The sequence below is a fragment of the Pagrus major genome, chromosome 9 (assembly GCF_040436345.1).
Source record: "Pagrus major chromosome 9, Pma_NU_1.0".
NCBI classification, from domain to species: domain Eukaryota; kingdom Metazoa; phylum Chordata; class Actinopteri; order Spariformes; family Sparidae; genus Pagrus; species Pagrus major.
Window position 1 is genome coordinate 19,321,789 of NC_133223.1, and position 26,882 is coordinate 19,348,670.

A 26,882-nucleotide genomic window follows, 5' to 3' on the forward strand; every position below is an offset into this window, starting at 1 on the left:
GACAGGTGCATTGCTGACTTGTCTGCCCACTGAGCAATTTTGATCATTATCAGAGAAAGCATTGCAGCAATATGGTCCAACTCTTGTTTGATGTCTTTGCTGCCAACTCTATCACAGACGAGTGGTTGACAATAATGATGACAGTGTTGACAACTAAAGTGCAGGAATGTTGTGATTGTTCACCTGTTACTATATCAAACTGGAGAGCCTGTTTTAAACTGAAAATAATGACCTGTTCACCTATAGACTGAATCCCTGCGACGTCATGGAAACAACAGTCACTTCCAGTTAAACAACTGGCGTGTGATTATCATTGCAGAGGTATGTGAAATACAAAAACTTGTCTGCAATGTAACTTTCTGTGTAAAAAATAACTAAATATAGTAAAACATGATGGTCCGACCTATCTGACGTTTCTGCGATGTACTGCGTTGCTTTGTGAGAATCTTCGATATCTACCCAACAGCGACATCTCAGCCTAACTGCTAGTTTGAGGTGAACTCATGCTGCCATTTTCTTTAGTCTGTGGCCCGACAGACCAACCTAACATAACCCTTCAATTAATTAGATTTACAGTATACACTTTGAAATAACATTATGAAAAACACAATTAAACTGTATGTAAACTAGTGCGTGATTTCTACCCGGAAGTAATTGTAAACAAACATCGTGTTTTGCTCTATTTTACCCGCTAGTAAGCTAAGCTTTGATTAGAGTGACTTTATCTAACTCAGCTCAGTTTATTAGATAATAATAATAGTACACTTTATGTATATAGCACCTTTCTTAACAAGGTTACAAGGTGACTGTAACAAAAATAAAGTACTACACAGACAAGATTATGAGACAATTAAAAAGACACAACACAGGCAAACAGTTAAAAGTATGTAACTGTTCATAGATAGCTAAAGCAATCCCAAATACAGTATGCAAACTTTCCCTGGATACAGGGTGCACTAGTAGGTTACACTACTGATTTAGCATTGTAATAATATAATAATGTTACTAAAAACGGATCAAAATCAAGGCATCAGAACCACAGAAATCATCTTGATTTGTTTCACACATTCTTCTTCGTTGTCAAAACCTGTTGCCTACATTACATGTAACTCAATCCCACACAGTTTAGATGGAGGTTCAACATGTTATCCATGCAGAGATAAGGAGTGAGCTGATGAGCTCACTTCTTTTAAACTCCACGTTCCCAGATTTTCTTTTTCATTTTCAAACTCTTCAGCCTGAACCGATGTCGCCTCAAGTGACATCGCCCGGTGAAACCTATCAGACTTCAAACAGCTCTCTCTGGAGCCATACATTCCTTTATACAACTGTCTTCACATATACCCAGTACTGCAAAGCACCTGTAAACAAGCTTTAATGTGGAAAATCAGCACGGCAGCGCCGCTGGTTTGCTTCTGGCCAAGGACTATAGATTTCAGTTTCTTTCTTGTTTGATGTCATTAGCAATCTCTCTCTCTGCTCTCATTTCTCTACTGTTAGCTACCCAACAAAGGCTTAAAATGCCTTCTAAAAAATTCAAAAATGGTTTTATGAAAAAGAACTTGGATGATGTGAAGTTAATGTCAGGCTGCACTGTAAGAAAAAGTGTGCTATTCAGAACAAAAAAATTCTATTATACTGATAGTGTGTTCCCACGACAGTGCAGAGAAAGCCTGTTCTCACCTTACACAATGCAAATGCCTCGTATCTGTGAGCTAAAAGGGCAAAGACCTGAGTAGTACTTCTCTATCTTCCCATCTCTTGCCAGTCACAACGCAGTACTGAGGTGCTGCAGACATTAATATTGCTTCTCATGGCCACGTCTTTAACTAAGCTGACTGCTTTTAAAATCAAACAAGCCGGAGATATTAAAGGTCTCAGAAAGACCAATGGTGGCACAGTCTTTCATAATGTCAGCAGATTGCTGAAGACCATCCATATTTCATAGGCTGAATATCAAACAAATGAAAATAAACAACCATAAATCATATACAAACATACAAACATAAATCAACTGAGCAGAGCCGGTATCATCGGGCTACTGCAGTGCATCTCATACATACTGAAAGCAGCTCTGCACACCATGAACATCTTTGTAATAAGGGAGAGTTTCACTGGCAAGAACACACTGCAGAAGATTTATTTTATGAAAAACTGACAGGAAATAGGAAAATAAAGGTTTATGGGCATTTTTTAGGATAAGTGAGACAATCTTTTCTTTTCCATTCAGGTTTCTTTGACAGCGTAATTTATCTTGAATGTTAAGGTAGAGTATTGGCTAAGGTTTTACCTTTGCAGCCAGGCGTTTGACTGCCTCCTCCCTCCGCCGCTGCATTTCAGGGGTTCCCGGGCAGCTGTTGGTCCTCAGCGTGTTGGTAGCACTGGAAGGTGGGGTGGGCTGCGGTGGCTGGCTGAGAGGAAGTTCAGCACCAGGTCCCCCACCACCTGGACGATACAGAGGCACACTTGGTCATATATACGCAGACATTTAATAATTATTCTGCAAGCTGATATTAAAATGAAAATATAATAACAAATACTAAAATTGATTACTTTTAGGGGAGGCACTCGGACTGTTGGAGGCTATTTGACGCATACGGCCTCCGTGGCAGCTCAGTGCCACTAGCCGTGAGATAATAGCAGTCTTGCCGTAACCCACGCTGCCCACCACTACAGCGCCATGGTTCTCTGTAGACTCGCCGGCCTTCAGGACATCTTCCAGCTGCTGAAAGAGCCAATCTCGACCCACGAACACAGAGTCTGTGGTGATGCTGGGCACTTCAAACAACAAGGGCTTGAGCATGATGTCCACAGGTTTGTAGGGAGCAAAACGAGCTGAGGAAAAAGAACAGAAAAGAAACAAATTAACATCAGAATTTTGGCGTTATTTTCTCTGAAAAACATGCAGTGTCAGAAACTGCTTTTAGACTACATTGTTTTTACATTGAAACAGCAATCTCTTCAGCAGCCTCTGAATCATGTGTGAATAACACAATCATGCAATGACAAGATTAGACCACTCAGCCTGTAATTTATCCCAGAATATATATATCTTCCATCCCTCGCAGACAAACCTACGTACATTACAATGTAACTGTACACCAGTTTTTCAGAAATGTTTTAAGGTTTTGTTCTTCCACAGTGTGTCATGTACATCAAAAACCTGAACAGGGATGCACAATTACTCGTAATATTGTTGAAAATGCAATCAGCCAAGTACATTATCCAAATCACACAAACTGCAATTTTTTGATAAAGACAAAATGTGTCAGAAAGCAGCATCACAAAGAAGTACTAGAGTGTTGCATAGATGCCCTGGCTAACACATCTTGTTCTCCAGATGTAAGTAAACATGTTTGTTTGGAATAGTACATCGTTTTTTGAGTGAAAATGAAAATTGTGATGAAATGAAAAAATGATGATTCCCATTAATTGTGAATCACAACACAAGAGTAATATCTGTCAAAAAATGAAAAACCAATATTACAAGAGTAATATCTGTCAATTCTTTTTAACCATATTGTGCAGCCCTAAACCTGAACATTGTAGTCTTAAAACTGTGTCTTTTTTCATTGTCTGCTTTAGCTTCGACACATGTTTCTTTGAGTGGAATCAGGATATAAGTGGACATGAGAGAGGACTCTCTATCTGGTCCACTTCAGCACTAATTACATCTAAGAACACTTGTTCATTCTTTTATAGCTCTCTGTTCCTCGCTACTTATATTAGTATCACTGCAACTACCAATACTTATTCCGCATACTCACCACTGCTGTTCTTTTTGAAAATAACAACACCTTTGGTCTGAGTAATTTCTTTGAAAGGGCTTACTCTTTTAACAATGGCTTAACTTTTGGGTTTGCAGATTTTACATTTAACATCTTTTTAAAAAAGCATTTTTTTGTGTCAAACTGAAATAGATTGAAATTGAATTTGTTTTCCAAGATATATTATTCAAAAAAATGTATTCATCTTTCAGCTTGGAGAGAATTTATTTTTTCTGTTTCATCACATCTTTTAGCAGGCTAAAAAAACTGAACAAAGTGGGCAGTGCTGATCAAATATGAACCGCAAATTAGTTCATTGTCTGTTTCTTGCCTTAAAAAGTTTTCAAAAACATATTTTAGTGTATTGTTTAGATGTAATACCATATTATTTGTTACCAGCTGGACGCCTTCCTGTTTCAAACCTTTTGAGCATAAGGGAATACCGAGGCCCTTTTTCTCCATTTTCTCTGTTTGTGCCCAGTGTCATTACCACATGCTAATAACTACATCATAATGATGGATTACTTATTTCAAACTTTTTTTTATCTCCATGAGTTATTTCACAGTGAATTATTATTTCAAATACTTGAAATAAATCATAAGTAACGGCTGCTTGGAAGGGATAACATTTCCATTTTGGAACGATGGTTGGAAGAACTCCAAAGTATACACAAACTTAATTTATGGGCCGAAGAATGAGATGCCATCAACATATCCTTTAAATTAATCATTGATGTTTTTCACTTTGTCCTCAGTGTAGTTTATCTAAATAGGACAGAAACATTTACATAACTCAGTCAGATATAAAGATACATGTGAGGTCAATATATAATATTATACATATATTTATAGAGTATTCTGTTGGACATTTGTTAGCAGACTTTTGACCTGAGCTGTTGTGTCGGCTGTGGTGTTGTTCACGCTCTCACCTCTACTACAAGAAAACAAACCATTTCTCACTTCTTCACTCACTTTAGTCTAGAAGATTTTAAGACTGTAACATGAAGTGTGATGCAACTGTCTGCAGGTCCTGACAATAACAGAGCACTAAATACAACATATATTCAGTCTGAACAGACATGTGCTGTTCAGTACTGATGTTTCTTCCACAGGGATATAAAAAATAATCCACTGACATGATGCTTCTGTATCAACTTCATGTTTAAAGAGGTGTGGAAAAGGAAGAGGACGTTTTCAAAAGAGGGTTAAATAGTTTGAGTATCTAATGATGTCATTTTCAATTATTCATGTTCGCATCAAATATTCACTCTGTGGGATTTCGCTCAGTGAGACCGAGGTTTCAAAACATATAACCAAGATGAAGGCTGGTGAGCCGAGGAAACCATACATGATTTTATCCACAGAGTTAAATGAGCGGAGGAAACATGCTTTATGATTGTATAGCTGTTATATAAATTAGTGCATACTTGCAAGTATTTGCACAGTTTTGTTTGTGCTTCTGCACTTAAGCACACTGGATTATAAATGAAACAATGACAATGAGTGTTAAGTGCTGACGTTAAGCTTAAATTTGAGGGTGTTTACAGTCACCTCAGATGAACCCAGCACGGATGGTAGCACATATTTATACATACCTTTAAATGGTATAAAGAGCTTAAATTCCCACATTGTTAAACTAATATGGATGTAACCACAACAAACAAAACCAAGCTGAAACACAGCACATTATCCTCATACCAACTGTCTTGTAATTTAAAATCTAGTGCACTGGAGTCAAAAGTATGAAACTATTTACAGACTGTACCTTATATTGTCCTGTATGTCAATATCATCATGCATTTGTTCTAACTTAATATAAATGAGTTTTTTATTAGTAGTGTATATAATACAATATATAATTAGCGATATGCTACCCCCCATTTGTTTTGAGAATGAATTTGACGGGCGGCCAATTCTTACAAATTGCACCTGTAATGAATAAGTAATATAATATTCATTATTCAGTATTTCTTTCTACACTGTGGTAGTGTTACTTTTACTTAAGTACAAGACCTGAGTACTTACTTCACCTCTGGCCACATCAAATATGTGAACCAATTAATGAATTGGCTGCTAGCTGATGTGTTTTTTTCAGGTTTTCCTGGTTGCCTCATGTGTATCTACAGTACCTTTAGAGTCCTGAGGTGGCCTTCCTCCTGTATTATGCCAGGGTAGGCGAATGGATGTCCGAAGGGGGGTGTTACGCTGTTCATCAAGAAAGCTCAGGTCTTCCAGCTTTGTGGAACTGGTTGCTGTAAACACAGACAGAAATAAAGAGAGTGAAGCAGACGACGCTTTGGTAGATCGACTATAAAGAGTAAGACAGAAACACACACAAGTGTAAAGAAGATGTGTGGCACATTTGGCATCTCTGTGAGAAGATGAGTGAGGAAGAGGCAAGCCAGTGCATTCTGACATTTGCAGTTTGCTTGAGGCGGTGTGCGCAGGTACCAGTATACTGTAGCAGAAAGAATAACAGTATCCCTGAGTCAAGACAGAAATGCTGCTTTTTTTCCCCTTGATTTGAGCTGACAGCTACACCCAGTATAGCAGTGAGAGGTCTGTCCCCACAAACACCCCCGCTGGGATAAAAAGGGAGGGCAGATTACCTTTCTTAAAAACACGACGAGAGAAAGCTACAGAAATGTTCTACTTTACAGGTTCACTGCCTTATAAGACATCATTAATTACTGTCAATCTACTTATAAGAACAGGACATTTCATTGTGATTGTGACAGAACAGACGATATTTGCAAATCGCACAAACATTCAAGAACATGGAAAAATAGCGTGACTATCGACCTTACTTCCAGCACCCATGATACCTTGCACAAATTATGGGTGCGACTTCCAGCTCATCTTGTCACTTAACTGGAACCAATGCTTTCCATGGTTCTTAGAGCGACTGGTACAGCGTATCATTCATTCATAGAGATCTAGGTTAGTGACTTAATCGAGTGAATACTATTACACTATTATTATTGCTTAGCACACTTAACTATCGCTTCTAAAGCCTTGAAAGCACCACCGCTAGTTCCACCGAGCACCAGGACTATCACCCATAGTCATTTTCCCCGTAACCCCTAATCTTTCAACCTCTTAAAATATAGAGGAACTTGAAAATAAACCTTTCAGGATGGATGTCTCCTCCTGAAATCAAACTCTGCAGATGAACTACTTGATAATCCAGTGATAACAAAGCAACCTTTCTCTTTTAACTGTAGCACACAAACTGTAAAACATAATAAAGATGTGCATTAGAGCAACAAGGTCTCTCCTCCAATTGATGCTCACCGTTCAACAATTTTATCACCATGGTGATCCATGCTCTCTTGGCCCTGTTGAAGAGCAGAATCAAAGACTCTGCTCTCTACTTTCACAGCCTCAGCTAGGACGAGACTGTCACAAACACTCAGCTCTTCTCTTCACTCCCTCTCTCCCCTCACTTGGTCGCTAACTTACTCTCTGGAATGTCCCACTAATTAAAAACCCGTCTGCTGACAACAGAGGAACTGAGGACGCTGCCATCAATACAACTTTGACTGGAATAAAAAGAAGGCCCTCATGGCTACTTTTACTGCAGTGGACTGTGCTTTCACCATTACCTATAATGGATAAGGCTGAACTTTTTTGATAAAGCAAAATAAAGAAGTCTGCAAAGATAAACACATAATCTGAGTGCAGATCAATACAGCAGTGTTACTTGAGCAAACCTGGTTCTAAGGCTAAACTGAGCAGCTACTTACATCCAACAGCAGAGCCAGAAAGAGCAGTGGGAACACTCAAAGCCCTCCCCTTGTCCCCAGCATGCAGGCATACAGGCAAGCAGGCAGGGTGCAGACCCTCAGCTAAATCTCTGGAGAGTGCTCCCAGTGGATGAGCTCACCCAGGGCACAAAAGCGATTCCTCTGCCCCAGTGCTCCCATGCAGGCACACTGACAGCATTCAGCTGCTGAGCAGAGGGCTTGGCTGCCCCCCTCTCAGGAGCTCAGCCAGTCACAGCATCCCCAGCATTGGGCACTCGCTGACTGAAAGCTTTCCAGAGTGTCATCCTCCCTACACATACACCTCTGTCCATGTGCTGCATGCATTTTGCACACACACAAAATTTGGTAAGCGAGCAGCAGAGGGTGAAAAGGGAGTGGATTAGAGGAAATATAAATGGAAAACCAAGGCATTAAGACTCCAGTGGCTGATTACTGTTTGTAATGGGCAGCTACTATAGCATTAATCAATGATCCTGGCAGGAGTGGGGTAGAAAAAGCAGGAGAGTCATAGAAGAGATGGACAGAAAATCCACCCCCTGCAGCAAATCACCACTAAAGCCCAATACTGACACATGGAAAGGGTCTTTCTCTTGTTATCTTCTCCGATTTCTTTAAGATTTCTGAAGGGGAGAATGCAGAACCCCCATCCTACAACCAGACACATCTTTCTGCCCATGGGTCCAATAAGCAACCCAGTTTGACTTGCCTAAGTATTTTAATGCACACACTCCTTCATTCCTGTCTGCGATAATGCATCCTGCACCATGAACATTTTTCCTTTCTGTTAGGTTATATCTCTTGTTATCCGCAATTCTTCCAAGGCTAAGAATTCCCACAGGACGCCTTCACATCCCTCCAACCCCCCTCTTCAATTCAGTTTCTGCTCTCAGCCTCCAGATTCCTTCCTGTTCTTGCACATCTCTACTCATTGATACATATGATACCTTGAAGTCTTTGCTCGCAGTGACTTTGACACATTTGTGCAGCTTCAGACTGTGTTCAGATGAAAATGGGGTTCTTTTTCCCTTAGGCAGGTCCGCCCTTTGATACCTTTAGCTGTGTGTTTCCCCTGACAGAACAGAGAAGAGGGTTGAGCTCCTCTGCTCCATCCACTGCCCCCCTTATCTTCCTCAGTTGACTCTACTCTGCTCTTTAGCAATGGATACAATCAGTACTCCCACCGTCTTACCTTTTCAAGTTTGCAGGCTTTCATTGTAACCATTGTGTGACACATATAAGTAAGAGTGAAAGACAGTTTTTAGAGTGAGGCTGGAAGTTCTGCAAATTCCCTCAAAAAAATGCACCGCAGAGTATTTGTCTGCTATAATACAGATGGGAGTCCGATTCCCACAGTAGTAAGTGTAGAGGCGATGAGGACAAATTATTACTGTGATGATCATCTTAACATAATTAATAATTAAAACAATTTGTTTTAATATTTAAGTATTGAGAACTATGAACCTGGAAATCTTGCAATAAGACATTTGTTATAATAACATGACATACAGTCAAACAGATAAAAGATAATTATCATCCACCCATAGATATCAGTGATACTAAGTGCTTCAGAAAGTGGTGGTGATTCCTGTTAATGTACAGGAAAGTCCTGATTCATGCACACTCTAAGCAAGAACTTTACTATGTTTCTGTCATGGATCTATGTCAGTGGATCTTTAAATATGAAAAAGAATTATGATTGTGACGACATTATGATTTATTTTGGAGTTTTTCCAAAATTGGTGCTTTCATTGGGTTATTCTGTTTGCCACTGCAGCATGCATTCATTGTCAGGAGTGGTACACTGGCTCAGGGTACAAACTACCTGAGAGATTTAACTTGGCATAAAGAAAACCACAGGGTCAGAGCGGTTGATGGCCAGTTCTGATTAAAAATCGAACCAAATGTACTCAGATCACAGAAGCAGCTTGCTAGAAACGTTTGATACAAGAATTCCACAACATGGCGTGATGTGTTTCTTTGAAGCTGTACTTACTGGAAGAATACTGCTGCTTTTTGCTAACATGCTAACAATAATAATGCTAAAACTAGAAGCCAGAAGTCAATATTTCCAAGTCGGCGTTCCCAACTTCTAATCTAAAGGTGTCCCAGTGCATCTGCATTGGAAAACATGAGTTGACGCCCCCACAGCAAACTGATGTTTGTATGGCAAATCTCGGACCTTTAAAAGCAACTAAAGCAGCTGATTTAATAGATTAGCACATATAAAAAGAGACAGGAGGAGTAGGCTCATAATGCATGAAAAAAAAGAAGATAAAAGGTAGGCTAATAGTTCACTGTGTGTGCCACCATACTGCTGTGATGTCATGTATGTTTATGTCTGTGCTGGGCTGGGTGGATCTTTCCCGAGTCTCCAACTTCGAATTCAAACTTGAATGACCCTTCCATTGGACTTTTCTGTAACTGTGGTCCATTATTTTAGCGTTCCGAGTACAATGGATTGCAGCATAACATGTTGATATTTAGCAGGTATAATTTTTATCAAGTTCACCATCTTAAAATAAGTGTGTTAGAATGTTAACATTTGCTTATCAACACTGGTAACAAAATACAGCTGAGGTCATAGAAAGGCAATTACTTTTGCAAGTATTTGCTCATAAACTAAACTATTAGGAAAATTTAAACTTTGATCTGAAGTTAAGGGATCTCACCCCTGACATATGTCATGAATTTCTGTACAAACCTTCAAGGCATTATAATCTGGACCGAAGTGAAGGACCAACCTGCTGAATCAGGTTGCTAGCGTGGCTAAAAAGCATACTTACTATATAAAATAACTATGTTCTACATTGTACATAATTAAAAGCACAATAAAGAGCAAGAGTAGCTTAAGAATGGATTTTCTACACGGGAACATCATGCAGTAACATGGAGCACAAAATCATTCTTCATTGCAAAACCTATGTGCACAGAGCTATAGCTAGTAAGAGAAGAGATTTTGATGAAGATAAGCATGATGCCGTCATGACAGTCATGTAGTTCCTTGACAACTACTGAATTACCTAATTCTCAATAGTGGAGTGCTGTCAGTCAAACCTACCCAGATGGCTTGGTGGCAGAGAGTACTTAGCCAACACACTGTCCCCTTGAAACTGGATTTGGCAAGTTCTAATGTGTCAATGGAGTGCCACTGAGCAGAATATTTAAATGACTCTTCAAAACTCAAGCAGATTGATCTCTGCGCTGGTTTTTATTTTGCTCATGCTGTGACATAGAGGCACTGACAATTCTTTGAGAATGGACATTTTAAAATGTGACCTTTCCAGAAAGCAGCAGCATATGGATGGGTTATCTGTTCTTTTTGCTTTCTTTTCAGTCTGCAACCAAACAGATCGATGTCTACATAAAGCTGGAAGCTGAGGAGAATTCCTTGGCTACCTGAAGACATCACAAAGCATTGACAAAAAGAGGTCGACAAAAGTGACAGCAGACAATACTGTTTTGAAAAGTGGAAAAGACATGAGCATACAGATATCAGATAAAACAGTTACATCATGCCTTTTTGTTCCAGTACTACAGAGACTACAGCAGATCAAATTTAAAAAGCCATAACTTGTCTTCATGCTGCAGTGCTGCAGCAGTTTAAAAAACATGATTTTTTAATTTGAGAAAATTACTGCCTGACCTCCGCAACATCACTGAGTCACAGATGATGTTCACATAGACCAGATGGAGATGACTTCAGCCTTCTAATAAAACACAGCTGCACAAACCTTACCTTGTCACTGTTCCTAAAGGTTTTGAAAGAGGAACAACATATCCTTGAAGTTGCACGCAGCAGTCCATAGACTTAGGTTACACAGCCCAATAAAGGATCTTGGATCCATTATCATTAGTAAAGTTATCACACAGCATGAGTTTTCCCAGAAGATGAGAGGACTCTGGAGTAGAAACAAACATTGAGTGTGTACTGTACCTCAACTGGCTCAGACCACAAAGCTCTGTTGAATAGCAAAACACCACAGATGCATTGTAGCACCATTCCTGAGCCACAGTGACCCAAACTCAATCTCTCTGTCTGGGCAACCTGACCACAAGCAGCTCAAGCTAAGATTTCAAAACCATGGCATTCCAGTGGCCAGAACTAATATGGCCCTTTGACTCTGTAAGCCTTTTTAAAAAAGCTTAACACAAATAACTCAAATATAGAATTCGTATTACGGAAGTATAATGGAGGGAAGAAAGGATTGAAAACATGAAGGAAGGAAGGAAACCATTTTACAAACTGTTTTTTAGATGCATAAACATTCATGGTTGCTGCAAAATTTGACATTTGAAAGTGTCCATGTGGACAAAAGGTTAGTGTTGCTAATGGGTTGACTACCTTGCTCAGACTGAAATATGAGGTCAATGCTGTTCACGCTAACATCATTAAACACATTTAAATTATTTCCCACACAATTTTGAAATCACTTCTGACACAAAATACATGTGTCCTACATAGATACAAAAGATATGCAGTCTTTACCTCTGCTTAATCGTTGAGTGGCAACACCATCTCTTCTTAACAGTGTTAAGATGAGAGTGGTACTGCGAGCAATCTAATAAAATATTTAGTGATTTAAACGGGAAGAAAAACTGTTTTACTCTCTTCTCTTTTACAGAGTTTGTCTGGTGCAAATCACCTGGTCTGACCTGCAGGGTTGCTCATTTACGTGATAAATTTTGATGGATAATTAATTGTGACATGTAAAACTGCACCATACCGAAAAGTTTTAAGAATCAGAAATTAGACATTATTGATTTCAGAGTCAAACAAAGTCATTATTCAGAATGCCATTTATATCCCTAGCAAAAAAATCTTGCCTGTTTGGTAAGAGCCGTCTCAGCAGGCTTTTCAGACTGGGCTACGGACAGAGGACTGCATTATCAAGGGTGCTGTGAGGACATGAGAAAAACATTTTTTCCCAGGTCCTTTGAAAACACAAAGAAGTGCAGGAAGAAAAAAAGCCAATAAGATTTCTTGGGCTTTCTAAAGTATACATCCCACACAGCCCTCACATGTGGTCAGCTATGACCTTTAAACAGGGTACATTTTGATATAAAATGGATGATAAATGCCTGTGGTGCCTGTTGGGGGTTGCCTATGTGACAACTTTTTAATGGTGCCTTACAAGAAAATATGTTTTATGAAGAATGGTGGCCAAGATAGCACCTCAGAGACAACCGAATAATGATGCGATTGCAAAGTGCTCCATAAGAGGCATCTGAATTCAGAGGTGACAGGTGGTGTAAGTTCCCACAGCAGCCCATGGACAGGCTAGCCACAGTATGAATGTGTGTGTTCACTGAGGACGTGCAAATGACACTTCTGGGCAATATGCGGACATTCCTCTTCATACATAGCTAACATTCTAGAGGCCCAGCTATACATCTGTTGATTGGCATGAGACAGATGGACAAAATCCACTTTGCCTCTGAGGAAATTTGTGCTGCAACTCTTAGCAACTTTATTTCTCTTAATTGCTGTATTTATTTAGCTTTTCCAATATTGAAACAATTGTTATAAGAATAGTGCAGTTTTTATATGGGTTCAATAATACTGCACATTTGATACTTTTTCTTTATTCTAGGCAGTATCTAGGCGGTGTGTTGGGCGATTGGATGAATACATCAGCTATCAGCGTTTGGCCCAATTCAGCTCCTTTTTGGGGGTGATTGTTTTAGGGTGAAATTGGTAATTTCATTTTTGCTAATTTAACGGCCTCCTTCAGATGAAATAAGTGAGAGCCACTGCTCAGCGACAGATTCTCATTCAGCTAACCCAGTAGCAAAAAAAGACCAGCAACTGCAGAGAGAGGCAGGATGGAAAAGCAGTGTGTAGAGCCAGAATACTTTCAAATCTAATTATGTGAATTAAGGATTTATTTCGACCAAACCAGAGTGACTAATGGAAAAGAGGAAAGACTAACCAAGACCGTTTTGGTGAGTGTGTTATGGTGATTTAACAAGGCAATTACATTTGTGAAAAGAGTGAAACTTTGATTCAGATGGAGTATGGTTCTGTGTTCTTAGCTTTACTATGCAAAAAGGGTGCAAGAATAATTATTTTCTTGTCTGTATTCATTTTGTTTACTGCCCCGCCCCTGCTTGTACAAAACACAGCTGTGCAACTATATTGCCAGTTTTTTTGGATTGATGGTAGCTCGTTGGAGAATTTTAACATATCATTTAACCCTACCTGGATGTGGGTTGGTAGGTGATGTAACAACAAAACTGTAAGGTTTTGTTTTCTACTTTCAGTGTGAAGTATGCAGTTCTCTATAAAAACTGATGACCAAAAGATCATGGAAATCCATCTGTCTATTTTCAACCACATAAATGCCAACAGACTAGGTAAGGATGTCCACTGTTTCTTTTTCACAGCCACACACTCCAGCTCTTCCTAGAGGGCTCCTGAGGTGTTCTCAGGCCAGGTCAGGCATGTATTGCCCCCCAGCATATCCCAATCCGCCCCAGGGTAGTTGAATACCTTGTGGACGCCTCCAGAGATGCCCGCACAACCATAACCAGCTCTTTTGAGCTTTAAGGAGCAGCTACTAAATTCCTCTCAGATGTCCATGTTTCCCACACTGTACCTAAAAGTGTGCCAAGACATCCTGCAAAAAGCTTAATTTTGATTGTTTTTATCTGTGATCTGTTTTTTAGGGTTGCTACTATGTACAATCTAGCACAACTGTGAAAGAGAAAGCTTTGCCTTTGTGCCCAGCTCCCTCTTCACCCTGTACAGGGTCTGCATCAATGCCCACTCCACACAGGTCAGCCTGTGCAACTCATCCTCCATCTCACTCTTACCTTTCAACAAGACCCTGAGAGACTTGACCTCATTTGGAGCAGAAGCCACTCGCAACCCAATGGGAGCAATCTACCATTTTGAAGGAGAGAACTGTGGTCTGAGAACTGGAGGTGCTGATTCCTATTTTCTTTATTCTATACTCTTGGGATATTTACTCACATGACAATGACAACATACTGCCTCTATCTTTTGTTTGAGGTATGTCATGGTAACCTGCAGTACCACATGGACCATTAGGTAGCTAAGTGGCACTGTGTTGGAAAAGTGAGTCAATGAGAAATGTGGTGTAAGCACATGATGATGATTAATTGCTACTTTGAGGTGTTAATGTATAGCACAAAGTAATGAACCAAAAGTTTTTTCAACCCCCAGCATCTTTTAGGGAGTAGTTAGGGAGTGATCATTTATCTGCTTTTATCAATTACAATTATAATCGAGGACTATAATTTTGAGTATAATGCATTTCTTTATTTATTTATTTTCGTGTTTTTTTTTCTACATGTATCGTTCTGGGTTATTCCTTGGTGGATATATGATAGGCAAAAATAAACCTTTGGCTTCAGCCTATTTTTTTTCCAGTTATTGACTGTGAGAAATTTGTGTGAAAGAATTATTCCAAAGATTATTCATTCATTCAAAATGATTTATTCATTCATCTCTAAACCTAACTCCTAACTCTAAACCTAAGGTTTGCATCGGTAATCATGAGAAAATCAAATCCAGCCAATTTATTTCTTTTCATGTTTGATCTCCATGTCCTTACTTATCATCTATCAATAAAAGACCTTTAATTTATTGATAAAGTAACAGAGAGCGACATTAAGACATAAAAGGAACGTTTTTACGCTTGTACATACTGCAGCTTGGGGCCTCGCAATCAAAGCAGTAATAAAAGATGTAATTTGATGATATCGTGAAGTAATTTTGAATCATGGGAATTGTTGTCTTCATGATTAAACAGAGCAATATGAAAGTGGCAATGAATAATTGTGCTCCATCACGAGTGAGCAAAAGTTAACTAAAAAGTGATTTTGCTGTCGTTCTTCCTCAGTGTCTGGTGTATTATCTTGTGTTTCCCGTGTTTCCCCAGAAGTTATAGCAATTTCAGGGGGTACATTGGGGGGCATTGTATATGAATAACAATTCTGTATATGTGCCAGTTTAGCGTTTCTGGCTCATTTTCAACTGCAGTCCCTGGGCAGGTGTAATGACAGCTACAATAGACACATAAAATACATTAACATAAAATATGAACAGCAATACTGCACATATGGCAGAGGACATTAAACAATTAAAAACAAGGACTAGAATACGTAAAACATAAAATAAAGCATGCTACAGGATATTTGTATGGTCCCACACTTGATTGTCTTTCAACCATGATTTTAAATTGATTTTACCTCGAATTAAATTACAAATCTCTCTAGGTTTGAACATTGTTGGAATGGATTTGGGATAATGCAAGTACACAACTCAACCAAATATATAACTAATAACCTTGGTTGTCTTTACGTATTCAGAGCAGACAACTCATTATCCAATGTGCTGGCTCCACAGAGCCACAAAACTGAAAATAGTCAGAGAGCTTCTGGCACAGTGAATGAACACACTCCTGATGAATGCATTCCTGTTTGTTTTGTACAATGCTATCTACTCCACTGGTTGCTCCGACCTCCTTCAGTAATTGCCTCTTTAGAAACAATATATTTTTTTATTGAATACAGTTTCCTTGAGCCTCCACTGAAAAGAGCCACTGTCCCTGGCACACCCTGACACCAACACAGATTGGTTTGGGCCATAAATGAAGCTGTCTCACCATGTCCTTGACGTCCTCTCTCAGGGCCTTGCCACACGGTGTAAAATCTGAGGTGTGAATTCTGCAGGTCCCTAGAGGGCAACGCTGCATAACTATGACATCAGCCCATAAACCTTTGGTGCACACGGGAGGACGAGCACACACGCAAACCAACACACACAAACAGGCAAGTATTTTCTGGGCTGTTAGCTTTATGAGCCGGTGTGTGTCTGTGCTGGTCAGGTTAACGTCAGTGGCAAAATAATGATGCGATGTAAAAGAGTGGAACAATAGCGTGGAACAATAGAATGGCCACTGAACAGGCGCGTTCAGCACAATGCCATGTACCACTTTATGTTTACAATATGGGCACAGATTCAACCCCGGGCTGCAGAAACAATACCAAAGCTATGACATGTCCACTGAGAACAGGCCATGCACCAACCATGTCGTATTTTTCCGCTTTATTTCTTTTTCACTCTCTATCTTACTCTCCTACAATGAGCTAAAGAAAACAATGCAAGGACAATTTTGGCAAACAATATAAGCAGATTACCTTCAGCAGATAGGTCTGCTACTTGTTGGGCTTTGAGACAAATATATCTCCTTTACATTGCTTTGAATTCACTTACAATAAGTGCATTCAAACTAGCTTGATGTCATCAAAGAGAAAATTACTGTGATGGGGCATGAGTGAATAGTTACTGTGTTCTCTCAGGGTCAAACCCAAGGTAGGCCTATTTCCCAAGAACAGTAAAGCATTTGAACTTCAGCACATTGGCAGCTGTGGCATCCAGGTGAAACAGGTAAAATTCTCCTTCACCTGTCATATTCTGCTGTTTTATTTGTTGTCTCCGGTCAACACAATTATTTTAAACAGTTTGTTTATTCAGTTTTTTCAGCGATGAAAATCACGAGAGTTTGTTAATTTAGTTTGATTAAAGACAAAAAAATAAATCAGTCAATGAAAATCTTCTCTCTAACTGTATGTTAGAGATGCACTATGTCTTAAAACGACAGTGCATCTCCAACATACAGTTAATCTGCTCTACAAACTGCTACCCTAACCTCTTCACCTTTTACATACCTTTTCAGGTTCTTTACCCTTTTATATACAACGCATGTTCTGGTCTGCAATTACTATAACAAGCAAATGTTTAGCTCTTGTCTTCTATGTTTATATTGCTGTTATTTCTAGTGTCTAGTCAGCCCAACAGAAAGCATGTGCACCATGTTCCCCTGGGCATGGAGTAAGATAAACAGCATGTGATTGCAAGTACAATTTGCGGACTACATTGCTGGTGGTTTCACAGTTCACTTGCACATAAAAATCCAACAACTGTCCTTAGTGAGTCCTAAGGGTATAACTCAGCTGAAAATAATAGTTCACAAATACTAATTCAACCATGGCATTCAGTGAGGGCTGAATTTTTGCTGCATCAACTCGGTCTGAACTCAGCTGTGGACTGAAGTTTTAAAGGAAGATGTAAAACTAATGGCTGCATGTGTTACAACAACAGTGCCAAGGTCAAAGGCAGCGACAGCAGAAACAGAGGGAGGTAGTGTGAAGCGGATCTGGGAATGGAAAAAGGGGGAAAGAGAAGAGGGGAAAAGGGGGTAGCAAGCGAGGGATATCAACAACTGTGACAGCTGTGTGGACATGGCGAGCTGAGCCATAACAGGGAGGTTCTAGGGCAGGAATGCAGAACAGATCAGCCAGACAGCGGCTTGCGCTTAGGTCTGAGGCACAACATACAACAGCTGGCTAATCCCAAACTTCTGCGTCAAAACGCCACAATCCTGCACAACCCAGCTTCTGAAAATCATCTTATTCCCTCTATATCTACCCATGCTCCTTCAGGTCTGTGACTGTCACTTGCTGGGACTAGAACTGACACAACACTTGTCAGCCTCAGGCACAAGTCATATCATAGCATCACAATCTTAAAATGACTGACAGACAGCCAAGCACAGAGCCACTGTATTATCAGCATAACAAACGGTTACCAGGCTACCATAAGAAAGCTTAAGTTAAATGTTTCATGTAATGCTAAAAGGAAAAGGTATACACATCCATTCCTTTGCACAGAAGACATCCAGATGTCAAAGGCTCAAAAACCAAAGGGCTCAAAAACCAAAGGGCTCCTACCTGCTACAGAGTTCGGCCTCGGCATCATGAGGGAAGAAGTCGCCTGTGGTGGGTATGGAACTGGTCCCTCAGGTGAGTGACTTGGAGGCTGTGGTGCCCCTGCTGAAGTGTTGGACTGCTGCTGCTGCTGCTGCTGCTGTTGCTGTTGGTCTGTCCTGGACGGGGTGTCGGCTGGCGTTGCGTTGGCACTGTTGGAGTCTTCTTCAGCCACAGGGGAGCAGGTGTCTGCCCGCACACTCTGTGCCAGGCCATGGCGCCCGCTGCCCCTCAGGCTGCCATCCTTACTCCACTCCAGGCTGGAGCCGCTGCGGTCATCATTCTCTGAAGAACTGGTGATGGTGGCTGAGAGAAGATGAAAACAGAGAGGGGATTAGAGCAAGCGAGGGAGGTAAGATAAGCGCAGGAGGGAAGAAATGTGAGAGTAATGTCGCTTGTGTGCTATGAACATTTATCTGTCTTCATCTCAAGTGAGATACTGAGCTGTAATGGAACTTTTAATAACTACATGCTTTTCCTCATTGCCTTTATCAACGCTGTTCACCACCTGATTTTATATTTACAGACACAGTCTTCATCAGAATTCATTTCCTGAGCTCAGACACGACGACGATGTGAATCCAATATCATACAGCGCACTGCGACTGGATGCTGTACTATGAACCAATACAATTCACACTCAACCATATAAAAAAATGAAAGAGTAGAGTGGAGAATGAGCCTTTGGTATTTTTTGCATTCAGACAGGTGTTTTGCTAACACGAGACTAAATCCTTTAATCTGTCCTCAGGCCAACCCGACCGTCTAATACGATCCAAAAAAAAAAAAAAACTGTGTGGAGGGCCAGAGCAGCACAATGACAGGCAGCTGGATAAAGAAACATCAGCACAGTCAGGGGACTGGAACTGACTGGCCAGCTGGCTGCGTTTGCATCACACACTCCTAATCTGGATTTCATAATGCTGCAGCACGTTGCATCATCATCACTATCACTAATCTAACACATCCTGGATCTTGTGACTCCTATGCTGTTTACCTAGGCAAATATGAGGTCATTCAAGACACCTGTCACACCTCCCCTGCTCTGAGCACAGCAGAATAGGAGGTTACAGTGATTGGTTACTTGGTTGAATTATAGCCACTGGCAAAAAATAATTTATTTTACCATATGCAGAGCTGAAAATGGTCATTGCTTAAAGGGCCTGTTTAAGTCCTTTTCCCTGCACCTCATGCAGAAAGTCCTGTGGGAACTGTATAGAAATGTTAAGGCATTGCAAAGTCTCCCCGGTTCCACCAAGGAGCTTTTAAGGCAGTACAAAGCCAAATTAATGTGCTTTTGAAATCAGAGTGAGAGTCAAAACTTCAAAGAATGGGGAACATTAATCTCAGGCTGGAATCTGACTTGTACACACAACATAGCTTTGTTCTTTTCCCTGCCTGCGCGGTCTTATCGAGGCGGGTGGGTGGGATGTTGTAGGGCCGATGTCACATCGTGTCGTTCTCTCGCAAAATAAATCTTGATTTGACACAAGCAAAGTAGCTTTACGATGAGATAGACTTCAACAAATGCAACGTGACTGCTCGTCTCATCCTGGGTGGTAGCATGTCGATGCTCTATGCTGAAAGATTATATATCAGAGCTTCCATAAATTATTTAGCAGCTAGCTGTGATATTGCTCTGGGGGACAGAATGACTGACTCATGATAATCAGTTATGTCAACTCTGCAGTATTGGAAATCCAAATTGTTGTGTTATATGTGGCTTTGGCAAACACTGTGGAACAATCATGTCAGTCTGTTACCTTAATAAGCATAAAATGTATGATACCCCCCCCCCAAAAAAAAAAAAAAAAAAATCCACCAGCGCCTTCAGAAATGAAAATGAAAGTTCAACTGAGGATAGCTGCATAATCGTACAGTTACAATCTGCTATTGACCCCACACCAAAAATACTCAAAACATGTCTTCAGAATGAATTTCTAAAGGTTGTATCGCCACTATAAGCTTTGTGAGTAGGAACAGCGGACAGATTAATACATGAATAGACTACGTCACATTCCTGTCAGCTTGTGCAAATCCCCAGATGTCTTACAGAGCTATTACAGGAGATATAATACAACGTCAAACTGTGGCTGCTGTCACCTCAATGCACCCTCATACCGGAACAGCTCTATACAAACCCAATAAGTGAGAAATGGTGGAGGATGAATCAACCGTGACACAAATTCTATTCAGTCCCGTGAAAAATCCAATGGGTTTAACAAAATGATGAATGATGAATGGCACCACGCAGGTGAGACTTTTCTCTCAATCACGCAAGTGCAAACGAGGTAATTGCAATCCTGGGCTGGCAAATTAGGAAATAGAACAGCTTCATGGGAAATAGTGTAATAAGTGATCATAATACAATAAGTGTGTGCTAGGGGACTCTGTGCTGATGGTTGTACTGTGCAAGATAAATGCCAAAAGAAGAAGAAAAACATTAGAGGGAGGTCAGCAGAGCCTATGTTTTTATCAAACCTAGAAACTGATGTAGCCACTGGTAAGCTGAGGCTACTAATGCTCCTGACTAAGCTATTGATGCACTGTGCCTGGTTTCCCACTGGATCTGCAGCTGACTTGGCTCATCATTGGCATTCCTAACGTGGTTGCTCATCATTTTGGCAAAGGCTCCACAGGTGGTTTTCTAAACTGAGGTAAAGTCAGTTTGAAGATTGTTTTTTAACAGACAGTGCTTTGTGTTATGTGGGTTCAGATATTGATGTCTGTTGGTAGTTTATTTTTGCATCATGAAGTACAATTCAAGACAATTTCCTCAAACAGAAATACAGTACAACAGTTAATCATTTCCACCATTTCCACCTCTGGTCTCCATGTGGATAGCTTTAAGCAGCTAAATTAAAAGGTGCCCTGTGGCCTTTTCTCGTTAACAAAGTTATGTTTACATGCAGTGATACTCACACTTATTCACTCAAATGTTACTCACATGCATTGTGTGAATCCTCAAGACGTGACAAAGGTGACAAACGCATTTGTCTCCTCATTAAACATTTGCAAAGGTCTATTCTAAATCCTATTTTGTTTACATCCATGTTTGCTCATTTGTTGGTCTGTTTTATTCACTTTTTTGGCTCATTATTGCAGCCAATAGCATAAAAACAATCAGCAACAAGGCATCTTGAATCAATTTTGTGTTCCCACATGTGTAAGAAACAAAAACCAAAACTAGATTTTGATAAAAGGTAAATGTAGTCCTCTGTGAAATTGAAGATATCACATTGACATGTATGATTCCAGTGAATAATCTCCAGTGAGAAACATGCTGTCCTCACTTATAGACTATTTTTACAATTAGATTTATTGAGTACAGAGGACTGATAGAGAGCTTTGTCACATGGCGCACTAATAATCACCTGAAGCTCAATATCATCAAAATGTTTTGTCACAAACTTGAGTAAAATTCCACTGTTCATTCTTGAGTCCAAGTGAACATTTGTGCCATAAATTCCCTCAATGCATTCCCAAAATTTCACGCAGGAGAATGGAAGGGACATGATGAAAAAGACTCTGCAGGTTACCTTTAAGTAAGGACATGTTGCTTCTAATCTCACCAAGTTTTCATGGATCAAACAAGTTGCTACTTGTGTATGATGATGGAGTGGGCTATTTCTCACCTATGATCCCGCTGTCCTTGCTCTCGAGTGTGGAGCTGGGGCTTGTGATGGTCCCACAGGGGCTGGAGCGGCTGAGAGGGGGGCGACTGGTCGTGCTGTTGAGCGTGGAGCATGGGCTGTCAGTGCTGGGAGACGCCGTGCTGCTGGTCAGTGTAGAGCAGGGACTGATACCCTGGCTAGTCACAGAGCACTGAGGAGAGGGGGACAGAGAAAAGGGTTAAGGTACACCAAGAATGTGCTCTACTAATCAAACCTGTCAATGAAGTATGAAATCAACTCAACGGCTGGCAACTTTTTCACATTTTTTCAGCATGAGCAGCAAAAAAACAATAATTTTCCAACCTTATTTGGAAGGAGAATTGAGAACGCTATAAAGACTCATTTGATCCAAGTTCACTGCCTATTTGACCTGGATCATGCAAAAGCAATGCCAAATAAAATTCCTCCCAAATAAACAAGCCTTTCACATGCAAGCATGACACAAAAGCCGAAGGGCAAAAGCGCTGTAAACGGAGAAAGGCTTGAAAATTACACACTCATATGTCTGGAGCAACTATAAAAAGCCTGAAGAGAATTTCACAAGGGAAGAAGTCTACACTTTGTTGTGACACAAAAGATACCTTTCTCATGCCATGAAGCCTGTCTGACAAGCATACAGCAGCTGAAGCTTTGTTTGAGCTAACTGACAACCGTAGTAATCCAAATTAAAGCTGGTTTGTCCTGTTTCCCCATCTTCCTTCAACTGTACTCTGATTACACACAATATACTGTAGCTCAAGAAGCTCATCGTTGTCCCACTGTAAGAAGAACCAAAGCTTTCGAGCACAGAGATTAAGCCTGATTGTCACTCAGTAAGTTCTGAACCAACTCCTCCCTCATCATGCTCCATTCACATTCCAGTGAATTCAGCACGCTTTCATTTTCAATACAGGGGGAATTCTTTAGCAGGCTCATTGCTAACTTTACAGTCACCAAAGAAAAATATTACAAGCCCAGGTCATATTTAATCAACCCTTATCCTCAAAACAACAACTTTCTTACAGATGTGTTGCTGCTTGAGGGGCTTTTACCCATATTTGGCTTCTCAAACAACTCCTCCAATTAAAATCTCACATTCAACCTGAACTCAAACATCCCAAACCTGTTTCTAAGGCGCTTTTCACATACTGTATATTGTTACTGCACTAAAATCTTTGAGGACAATGGAACAACTCCAGTACAAGTTATACATAAATAGTGCTTGTCAGTAAGTTTGACAATTAATGAAGCTTTGTCCTGCAGACAACATTGTAGTGTTTCAAAATGAACAGAGAATGTGGGAATTTTTCTGCTGCAAAAAATTCATATTCACTCAGACCAGTCTCACAAAATACGAGTACGACTCACCAATGCTTCACCAGTTTGAGACAGAGGTGGGACTAACCTCTCATTCGACATGTACTGATTCACAAGCAAGCTAGAAGAATACAAACAGAGGAATAGAAGGGATGATACATACCCTAGCCATTAACAACTTGTAGAATACTAACTGCATAACATTTCTTATTTCTAGTCTAAGTCCCACCTGTTTTTTGAGACAGCACGCCAGCAGGTTTTTGCGCGGCAATGCAGCCCAAGCTTCTTCCGACTAACAAGTCACAGTGAGAGCCAAACAGCTTATTGGCATTTAATAATTTACTGTAAGGCACAAGTAAAAACAACATGCTGAGTTAATAGACATGTTGTAAAACAGCAGTATGGAGGAAAAGAGAATTGCTGGCAGATGCTCATCCACAGCTGAAACACACCTACAGCCACACAAACAAACACAAAGTAAAAACCATTACACTGTCACCCTTCTTGACATCTGAACTAATGAGACACCTCATAAAATACTTTGTGATTCTCTTTCACTTTCCAGCCGCTTCAGTTTCGAAACGTGTCCAAGACACAAGATACATGAGGGAAGCGTAGCATGCTGGGCTCTTCTCTACCCTTCACATGGTCTCCAGCTTAATTAGCAGAGCCAAACAAAGTGAGGCTCAGACCTAACATAACTCTATTTCTGGACCCGGGCTCAGACACTCTTGTTACATACTCAAGAGCCCCTGGAATTTTACTCAAGTTACTGGGAGACACACACACCATGCTGGAGAGCTTGCACTGAAATAAAACCACCACATTTCTTAAAAAAAATGCAGTTTCTTTCTTTAAAACATCTTTAACATCTCAAAACAGTTTGACAGTTACCGTTGTTTGTTGCGCCAAAAAAATAATCCCCTGGGGTGCCTCCTAAATCCCCATCCGAAGATAACACACAGGGGAAAAAATGAATCAAGCTGCAACAAAAAAAATCCATTCTTCTGTTACACTGTCACAACTTCCCTCCTCTTCTCATCCTCTCCCTCTCTCCCCTATCTCTCTATCTGTGTGCTGCAGCAGCAGAGGCAGCAGCTGCTGTTGGAAGAGGGGGGGAGTTGGAGGGGAGGGAGAAAATTAAAATACCTTCTTTTCATTCTTGTCGTCCATAGGTATGCGTGCTGTACCCGGGATCCCTTCTCCTAGTAAAAAGCCCAGCCTTGTCATCAGTTCCTGAGTGGCAGGAGAGGAGGAGCTTGGTTGTTTCCCTGCTTGCAGCTCTAGAGAAGAGAGAGAGAAAGAGAGATAGAGAGAAAGACAGAGAAAGAGAGAGAGAGAGAGAGAGAGAAGCTCAACGTTAGCGGACAGATTCCCTCTCTCCGCTGGATGGCCCACACAGGGCCACTCTGCCTGCCCTGCCCTCCTCTCGGCTCTGCTCTGCTCTGAAATGCTATGCTGCACTCTCCAGCTGCTGCTGATGTGGTGCAGACCAGGAGAGGGGGAGGAAAGAAGAGCAAGGGAGTGAGAGAGAGAGTGAGTGAGGGAGTGTGGTGGGGGCTCTGGTGTCTGTGTGAGTGTGTTCTAAGTGTCTGAATACATGTGAATGTCCAGCATTGTTAAGAAAGCAGAAACTGTGTGTCCTGCAACATGCCTCGAGTGCCAATTCCAGAGCTTTCTGGTTGTTTACAGCTCTCACTCATAGAGCCTCTGAATATCAATGAGTGGACATGGGTCTTTCTCCAACACAGCTTAAACTGTCTGCAGTCTTCACTCCCAAGCCTCTGTACTTGTTTAGTGTGCCATTCCAAGGTCTCCAGTCCACTTGCAATCTCTTTTCTGTTTATATGTATTAACCCTCCAAAAAAGTGAAGAGAAATAAAACACTTTAACAACCACCTGTGCTGAAAATCAAAAAAGCGTGTTTCATCATCCATACAAATACTATGTAACTCATATATGGATGTGGTAAATTAATTAAGGTACCTGAGAGTGAACAGACAGTATTATCGACAGACAGACACACAGATGGAGGGAGAGAGGGGAGCAGATGTCCAAGGTACTGTACAAAAGCTTATTATACAGCTCTCTGTCAGCACCTTTCCCTCCTCTCTCCTTCATTTTCTCCTTTACCCTCCTTCTTCTTCCACAGCTATTAATAACGTTGGCAGTCAATCTGATTAAATACAAACAAAGTCCGATGGCACGATGTACTGCCAAGCCCCAATGAAGCCACAACACAAGCACACATATAAATCTTAGGCACGCAAATGCCCATCAACAAATAATGCATTCTTTTTCATTGTGAACGTCAATACATTATTATAATTGCTAGTCGTTTTCTCGAAAGATTGGCTAACTCCTCAACTTGTTAAAATTATGTAACATCTGACAGAGAAGACAAAACTGGAGAATGCTTGAAAAGTGGTGGTGAAAATGGATAATTTATAGCATTAAAGGAAGACTCCCTTTGGATGAAATCATCAAAAAGACTTATCTCCATCCGTCCACGAGACACCATCTACTTCTACATAACAAAATCAGCCTTGATTTCTAACATTTTTCTCACACATTTGACTGCCCAGACATTAGGTTTACTTCCCTCCGCTTTGAGGACCTCCTCTGTCTGTATCTTATTTCAAGTGCAAATTGGGGGCACATGAAGTCCTGAAATGTGAAAGTGAACAACATCTCACTGGATGTTATCATATGTAAATGTCTCCACCCACTCCATCATACTTCTTCAGCTAGTTTCCACATAAGAATGCCATTTTAAATTTAATTTATGTTTAGTCAATCTTAAAATGGGGATTACTGAACATACGAGAGCCATCTGGAAGTTCAGTGCAGACAGGTCAGTTTCAGTGACATTTAGCATAACATATACACCTGCAGATACACTGCAGCTACTACCTGTCCTCTTTCCTTTATTAGATTACATTCAGTTTCCTCCACAGCCATAAAAGGCTTTATACTTCTTTTTGCACATATACAGTAGTTCTCCCTAAGACCTGTAAAGACACTCTAATGTGTACAATTGGTGGTTACCCTTTAAGAGAGACTTTAAATATTTGACTATTATTGTTATTTTGTTTTGCTTTTTCAAACTTTTGGCCTAACTTTTCACCATTGGTTCCAGATGTCTGCCATGTCAGTGACACATTCCTTAATCTATGTTTCTGTTTTCTAACTCAAATTGCTTTGTATTGTCTGTTTATACCTGTAATTGATGTATGCTATAATTTGGTGTGGCATCTTTGACTACTGCTGTGTCCTTAATGTAATTGCTGGAGGTCCTTGTAGAATTCAGGGGCGCCTCAGTTAGATCTTGTCACATTTAAGTCATTAGGAGCTACTTTCTTGCCACTGGTCAGAGGAAGTTGCATTGCAACAATAATGAAGGAATGTTGGACAGTATAAGTTTAGAAAAAGATTAAAGTTTAAAGTTTAAAGAAAGTTATCACAGCTCTATTCATTATCTACCTGCTTTTTGTAAAATCCACTTTCATAACAGGAGCTTTTATTCTTAAGATTCACCTAATGGACGGTGAGCTAAAATCACATGCTGCAGACAAAATCTATAA

General features: G+C 40.4%; 1 protein-coding gene across 2 annotated transcripts in view; it reads right to left on the reverse strand.

The window, feature by feature from the left end:
- tanc1b (tetratricopeptide repeat, ankyrin repeat and coiled-coil containing 1b) overlaps positions 1 to 26,882 on the reverse strand; it is a 118,446-nt gene that overhangs the window by 27,474 nt on the left and 64,090 nt on the right. For both annotated transcript variants that reach the window (XM_073473024.1, XM_073473025.1), the window contains exons 5-10: positions 24,448 to 24,581; positions 21,964 to 22,153; positions 18,293 to 18,634; positions 5,897 to 6,019; positions 2,554 to 2,835; positions 2,291 to 2,445 (exon numbers count right to left, since the gene is read on the reverse strand). In XM_073473024.1, coding sequence (XP_073329125.1) covers positions 2,291 to 2,445; positions 2,554 to 2,835; positions 5,897 to 6,019; positions 18,293 to 18,634; positions 21,964 to 22,153; positions 24,448 to 24,581 — 1,226 coding nt within the window. The remainder of the gene's footprint in view (positions 1 to 2,290; positions 2,446 to 2,553; positions 2,836 to 5,896; positions 6,020 to 18,292; positions 18,635 to 21,963; positions 22,154 to 24,447; positions 24,582 to 26,882) is intronic.